General features: G+C 36.6%; 1 protein-coding gene across 1 annotated transcript in view; it reads right to left on the bottom strand.

Moving 5' to 3' along the window:
* Positions 1-8,014: 8,014 nt before the first annotated feature.
* The window catches only part of LOC106013104 (centrosomal protein of 290 kDa), a gene marked incomplete at its 5' end in the record, with an annotated part of 19,139 nt that continues 18,932 nt past the window's right edge, over positions 8,015-8,221 (bottom strand). Inside the window, 1 exon segment of the mRNA XM_035972343.1 lies at positions 8,015-8,194. Coding sequence (XP_035828236.1) covers positions 8,119-8,194 — 76 coding nt within the window.

Below are 8,221 nucleotides of genomic sequence, written 5' to 3'. Positions count from 1 at the left end.
AGATAGATAGAGAGAGAGAGAGAGCGAGAGAGAGAGAGAGAGAGAGAGAGAGAGTGAGCGAGAGAGAGAGTGAGACAGACAGATAGACAGACAGACAGAGACAGAGAGGAATGGCCAAGAGAGGGCAGCATCTTACACCCCCTCACACGACCCAGCTGTTTACTGATTGGTCCAAAGAAAATCTGGCATGACCAAGGTGTTTACTGATTGGTTCAAAGAAAATCTGGCATGACCAAGGTGTTTACTAATTGGTCCAAAGAAAATCTGGCATGACCAAGGCATTTACTGATTGGTCCAAAGAAAATCTGGCATGACCAAGGTGTTTACTGATTGGTTCAAAGAAAATCTGGCATGACCAAGGTGTTTACTAATTGGTCCAAAGAAAATCTGGCATGACCAAGGCATTTACTGATTGGTCCAAAGAAAATCTGGCATGACCAAGGTGTTTACTGATTGGTCCAAAGACAAAAACAGGTCATGAAAACGAGCGTAGATTTGTTTGATTCCCCGACAGGTCGTGAAAAGGTGCATAGATTTAATATGTAATGTGTCTCGACGCAGTGGAATCAGGCGCTCGTCAATTTTTGTGCATTTGGAGTGCATGTGGAGTTATTGGTATCATCTTAAAGCTGGTTCATTTATCTTGCATTTAATGAAAAAAAATACACATTTATCTTGAGCAGAAATGAAGATATTTGAGATTGAAAGAGGCGAGTTCACTTGGTTTCAGCGGTAAAAGTAGCGAGAAAATGGTCGCCAAAGTTTGCTAACTTCAGTAGATAAAGAAAGAGTCCTTGAAAACTGAACAATTACTTAATATTTTGAGGTTTTCATCAAAGTTTTTCTATATGATTCACACGGAAATGTGTTTTTCTATATGATTCACACGGAAATGTGTTTTTCTATATGATTCACACGGAAATGTGTTTTTCTATATGATTCACACGGAAATGTGTTTTTCTATATGATTCACACGGAAATGTGTTTTTATTTGGACAGAAAAGGGTTGAACAAAAAGAATAAAAATTTGATTAAAATTGCGAAACTTGTGGGAAATTGCCCGTTTGTCCAATTTTGTTGTTTTGACGAGCGCCTGATTTCACCACGATGCCTCACTTTTAAAAAAATAATTCCACGACAGTTCTGAAAACGAGCGTAGATTGTTTTTTTTTTAATGCCAGCTGCCTTGTATGTTTGCCACTCTCTTGTGGTGGGTGGTTGGCGGGTGCTCTGGTGTGGTTTGCTCCTTCTTTCCTATCAAACATCTATCGTCCTTATCTCCCCTTCTTCTTTTTTTTATGTTTGTTACACTCTTGTAACACCTCTAATCTTTTGGCGCTCGCATGACCTTATGCAGTTGCGAGCACCGTAAAACATCTACTAAACCTAAACACTCTCTTGTGAACTTCCATTTCCGGGGTGCCTTGATAGTCGAAGCAGACTTTGTGCTGTTGAAGCTAGAGAGGTGAGCAGAGTAAGTCTGATTCCCTGTTTGGACTTCTCTGTTGACATCTACCCCTTGGTGCTCACATGACCTTATGCAGTTGTGAGGGCCGTAAAACCTTAATAAAACTAACAAAAAGTAAGTGAACAAAAGTCTCTATAGAGATAAAATATCAGTTATAATTTCTACACAACATCCTTCAAGTACAAGCGAATTCATCACATCTAAAAGACTGCATACATATATGGCTACTTTAATTTCAAATCAACAGGAAAACAGGTCGCTTTTGGCATTATATTCATGACAATAACAATAATACTGATAATGATAATTCTAATTATAGTACATGTAATATACGCCTGTAATGATAAAATAATAATTCTCATATATATATATATATATACTAGCTAGGCCCCCTTTCGATGAAAGGAATAATCGGTGATTTAATATCAACTAAAATTCATAATTATAAGTTCTAGATCTATACTCTCAGAACAAAATGCGCCTTGCGAAATATCACTTCCAGATTTTCTAAAATTACAGAGATTGAAGCGTCGGCCTACAAAAGCGATCGGCGAAATGAAGAAATTTAGCTTTTTGCAGCAAAGCCATCTCAAAACTGAAAAAACCAAGGGCGTCATGCTCTGGAGAATATTTTAAAGAATCTTTTGGCGAAAACCGCATGTCGATCGATGCAGCCATTAAAAAGTCTTTTGAATAGCAACATTCGGCCACCACAAATAGATCATAGATATACAATAATCATTATCATTATTAGTCTATATTGACAAATATCGATCATAATAATCAATAATAGTAATTATTATTATCCTAAAAATAGTTTTCAGTAACAAAAGTATAAAACAACACCAACAATAATAACAAATACGATGATGATAACAGCAGGGACAATAACAGACTAAAGAAATAACCATCAACATCAATAATAACGAGATATGGGTAGATAACGCAAAAACGTGGGCCGCCGAAATATCTTGTCCAACAGGGGATGTGTATAAAAGGACGCGGAAGAAAAACAGTAGAGAAAAAGTAGGTGGTTGGTGGGTGCTCTGGTGTGGTTTGCTCCTTCTTTCCTATCAAACATCTATCGTCCATAATAATAATAACAATAATAATAATGATAATAATAATAATGATAATAATAATAACAATAATAATAATGATAATAATAATAATGATAATAATAATAACAATAATAATAATGATAATAATAATAATGATAATAATAATAACAATAATAATAATGATAATAATAATGATAATAATAATAACAATAATAATAATGATAATAATAATAATGATAATAATAATAACAATAATAATAATGATAATAATAATAATCATAACAATAATAATAATAATAATTGCATTTATATAGCGCATATCCACGCTCAAGAGCTTGCTCTATGCGCTTTACAACTATTATTACCCCAGCAGACCCTCTGAGAACACTCGGAAACATCCTCAGCTTCCGCGGAAGCATACAGTGCAAGCTGCGGATTTCACGCGCTCAAACACTAACAAACTGACAAGATCGTTCGCTGTCTATAGTCGGGTACCCATTCCCACCTGGGTGAAGTGAGGAAAATGGGTGTAAAGTGCCTTTCCCAAGGACACAACGTCGGGCCCCTGACGGGATTCGAACCCACGACCTTACGGTTGCGAGTCTAACCACTTGACCACCGACATGATTGAGTTAGAAAGTAGAAAGACCCAGGAGTAAGAAAAGTAAGATATGGTACCAGTATTGTCACTATCACAGAGACATTTTTACATGTATACATTTATATTATATGTATAATACTTTGTTTTACGTACACACATGTCGATTTATTTTGAAGATGTGATGTCTTTTCGTTGTAATGCGCATAAAGCATTTTTTAAAAAGAAAATGGAAATGTGCACTATAAATGCTATTTATTATTATTATTATTATTATAAGATTGTCACAGAGATAGGATTGTCACTGTTACAGATTACATACCACAGACCTTCATACACATCACATTAGCCCTATCCATACGTCGTGTTTTACTATCGTATCCATACAACGTGTGGAGCTCTGTGCCACCACTTACCCCTATCCATACGTCGTGTTTTACCACTGTATCCATACGACGTGTGGAGCTCTGTGCCACCACTTAACCCTATCCATACGTCGTGTTTTACTATCGTATCCATACCACGTGGGGAGCTCTGTGCCACCACTTAACCCTTTCCATACGTCGCGTTTTACTATCGTATCCATACGACGTGGGAAACTCTGTGCCACCATTTTCCAAAGAGCAAATTTACTCGTTAATCCGATCCGTACACTTTGCTTAGCAGACAGTCAAAATGATTTTTTGAGAAATACTCAAAGTTTCGAAGAGATCTTCGTACTAAAAGTATTCTAAAATGTGAAGAATACAACCCCGGGGGTACAAAATGACTCCAGGACGTACGGATAGGGTTAAACTAACAGCAAAACAAATCGCTACTTCAGAATTACGAAGTTCTATCCGACATTTTTGCCCATTTTCAGTTACTGAGAGCATGTGATCAGAAACTAGATTAATGTTTTATCCACTCTATCAAAGTCGTGAGATTATTCAGAGTCGTTATTCAGATACAGTGGAAACCTGATATAACAGGGATGGTGGGACCAGAGAAAATGTCTTGTTATATCAGATCCCTGTTAAATCAGAAATGCAAGGAAAGTAAGCTTTTCCGGATTAATCCAGCTGTATTTCTTCAAGGTGGGGCTAGATTGAGGTCTGCAGCACACCGCAGTCCTCTCTCGCGTCACCCGTTGCGTGTTTTTGCAGTGGCGTGGCTTGCGTGGGCATGCTTCATCACTGCGTTACTCTCTCTCTCTCTCTATGTCTCTCTCTCTCTTTCTCTCTCTCTCTCCCCCTCTCTCACTCTCTCACTCTCTCTTTCTCACTTACTTTTTACACATTGTTAACGAGCCTTTGTCCCTGCTATAACCGATTCGGCTCTGATGCTGATAACTTTTAATAGAGACAAAGAGTTGGAAAAAACGGGGATTTAAAAAACCCTGTTATTACCGGATCCCTGTTTTAACCGGGCCTGTTTTATGTGGTTTCCACTGTGTTCAAAGAATTGCATTTGAAAAAGCTTGACATGTTAACATGTTATGAAACACAAAATCTTTGACGTCCAATTTCTCAAAGCTAGATTCTGGGCAACGTTAGAAAGGAAGACCAAAGATGACGTGGAGGCAAGCGGTACAAGCGGGAAGGGAAAAGGCAGTGACATCACGGAAACAGATAGAAAAGGATGTACAGGACAGGCTTCGCTGGAGAAATGTTGTTGATGGCCTATGCTCCACTGGGAGTTAAAAAGGGCAAGAGAGATATTCTTTTTTTTTTATAGTAGAGGGTTTTACGGCGTTCGCAACTGCATAAGGTCATATGAGCGCCAAGGGGTGGGTGTCAACAGAGAAGTCTTTACAGGGAATCAGACTTCAACTGCTCACCTCTCTAGCTTCAACAGCACAAGGTCTGCTTCGACTATCAAGGCACCCCGGAAATAGCAGGTCACAAGAGAGTGACAAACAAACGAAAGAAGTAGAGGAAAATGACGATAGTAAGGATTTGGAAAGAAAAAGCAGCAGTTCCCTGTTGTAGATCAGGCACAGTTATAAGCATGACATTGTTGGATCAGCCCATTTACAATTCTACTGTGCACAACGACAAGAAACGTCCCCCATTTGGGAATGGCCTAAAGACACTTCAGTCCGTGGCACCGCCCCGGGGGTTAGAGAGATTCTGGGGTAGCCAAATATAGACACAACAAACGATAGTTTGAAAAAGATTCCAGGAAAAACATTCACATGAAAATTCAAACTCTAAACCTACTGGTACTAATTAAATTGTTCAACTTAAGCAGCATACAAAATGTCACCCTATTTCAACTACTATAAAATAATGAAAATACAACTTCTATATATATAACTAGATAAATAACAAAAGTATCGAGAAAATCAAATCTCAATAAAACAAAAAACAAAATGATTGGAACAAATCGGTTCTCACCGTAGTGGTCACAGAATGTTTCAAAATAAAACAAGACGCGGGAGAGTGAGGGTCAGAATAATTAGACGTTATATAATCTAGGAGCAAATTCAGATCTCAAAAATAATAATAATATTGATAATATCAATAATAATAATAATACTAGAAGAAGAAGAAGAAGAAGAAGAAGAAGAAGAAGAAGAAGAAGAAGAAGAAGAAGAAGAAGAAGAAGAAGAAAAAGAAGAAGAAGAAGAAGAAGAAGAAGAAGAAGAAGAAGGAGAAGGAGAAGGAGAAGGAGAAGGAGAAGGAGAATACCAATAATAAGAATATTACTAACAGCAACCACAATAATAATAATAATCATAATCATAATCATAATCATAATAATAATAATAATAATAATAATCATTATTATTATTATTATTATTATTATTATTATTATTATTATTATTATTATTATTATAACAATAATAAAAATTAATACTAGATGTATCATAATCCATACTTTGACCATATTTAATTGTCAAAGGTTCACAAAATAAATCAAAACAGAGCGGTATAAAATAATATCATAATATATTACATCACAATCTATAGTATAAATAAATTTACTTCTCAAAGGTACAGATAGGTAAAGAATAATATAAGTATTGTGAAGCGTGCTGACAAAACGAGTTACTTCTTATATTCAAGCCTTAAAGAAATAGATAAATCACGCTTATAGGTGAAGTTTTTACAGTCTAAAAGTATGAAACAATAAAAGACAGGTTATAGTTAAAGAATATATATCTATAGCATCAATGGAAAATCTGCAAGTTTGACCCTACTGTTGATTTTTGGCCAATATCTCCATTTGTGGATTGCGAGAAGTGAATCATTTTGTCAGCACGTCTCACATATTACATCACGATCTATACTTTAAATCAATTTACTTTTCAAAAGTACAAAGAGGTATAAAATAATATATTGTATCACAATCTATACTATAAATCAATTTACTTTTTAAAAGTACAAAGAGGTATGAAATAATATATTGTATCACAATCTATACTATAAATTAATTTACTTTTTAAAAGTACAGAGAGGTATGAAATAATATATTGTATCACAATCTATACTATAAATTAATTTACTTTTCAAAAGTACAGAGAGGTATAAAATAATATATTGTATCACAATCTATACTATAAATCAATTTACTTCTCAAAGGCACACAACATAAGACTGTAGAGTGAGGTAGGGTACGGAGCCCACGTAAGCCAAACACGGATAATCGGAAAACAGCGGTTGACCTAAAGAAAATATGTGAGGCACGCTAACAAAATGAGTTACTTCTCGCAATCCATGAATGGAGATATCAGCCAAAAATCAACACAAGGGTTATATTTGTAGACTCTAAACCAATGCCATTCTCTTCAAGTTTAACAAGTCTTTTTATCATTTCATGCTGATACATTGTAAAACTTCAACCTATACATTTGATGTTTCTATTTCCTTCGGGCTAAAATCTGAGACGTAACTCATTTTGTCAGCACACTTCACATATAATTCCCGATTTGTTTCTTTTATATGAGCATCTAGCTCTCACAGGCAAAATTGAAGGCAAAAGAGGCCAGTGGTAGGTCCAGAGTTACGTAATCAGGGAACCTAAACAAATGGGTGACAGGGAAAGATCAGGGAAACGTAGCTTTTTAAAAGAGCATCCGAGCAAAGGAAGGAATGGAGAACCATGATCGCCGATGTCTGTCGCAGATCTGGCACTGGATGATGATGATGATGATGCTGATGATAATGACGATGCTGATGATGATGATGATGATGATGATGATGATGATGATGATGATGCTGATGCTGATGCTGATGCTGCTGCTGATAATGATGATAACGATGCTGATGATGATGATGATGATGATGATGATGCTGATGCTGATGCTGATAATGATGATGATGATGCTGATGCTGATGATGATGATGATGATGATGATGATGATGATATGAGCAGCCTCATTGAACCTGAAACTCGGCTTAACCAAAGAAAATCTGAGGGTCTCACGTACAGATGTCGGTTTAGTGTCCTCGGCTATATCAGAGAACTAATCCTCCATGGCACTTTGAAGACTACATGTACAAATGTGAGGCAGCGCGGTGGACTCAGGCTCTCCTCAATTTTGGGGCATGCAGAGTTATTGGTATCATCTTAAAGCTTGTTCATTTGTCTTTTATTTGGATGACAAAAATGTCCATTTATCTTGAATACAAATAGAGATATTTGTTAATGAAGGAGGTGGGGGTCACCTGTTTTCACAGGTAAACTTATTGAGAAAATGGCGGCCAAAGATTGGTTATTTCCTTGGCTTGAGAGTCCGTGGTACAGAAAGTTAAAAATTTTTGTGCCTTTAATCAACTTTTTTCAGAAATATCCACACAGAAATTAGTTCTTTAATGGGCCTGGAAGGTTTTGAGCCAAAAAACAAAAATTTGATAAAACTTCACAAACCTGCGGAAAAATGCAAGTTCCTTCACTTTGAATATTTTGACGAGAGCCTGATTCCACCACGCTGCCTCACATATATTATATATATTATGCATATACAAGCTAAGGGGAAGACAGCAATCAAGTTGTAAAGGGAAGCTCTACACGTTGTCAAAGTCGCGATCTTGTCCGGTTGGGTCCGGTCCTCCAGGTCGCTGGTTCTTCAAGTACGAGCGCCTGGTGGGAGGGGAGAGAGGGGGGGAG

The sequence above is a fragment of the Aplysia californica genome, unplaced genomic scaffold (assembly GCF_000002075.1).
Source record: "Aplysia californica isolate F4 #8 unplaced genomic scaffold, AplCal3.0 scaffold00658, whole genome shotgun sequence".
Classification (NCBI taxonomy): Eukaryota; Metazoa; Mollusca; class Gastropoda; order Aplysiida; family Aplysiidae; genus Aplysia; species Aplysia californica.
The sequence above is the reverse complement of the archived record's forward strand: the minus strand, read 5'-3'. Positions and strand labels throughout refer to the sequence as shown.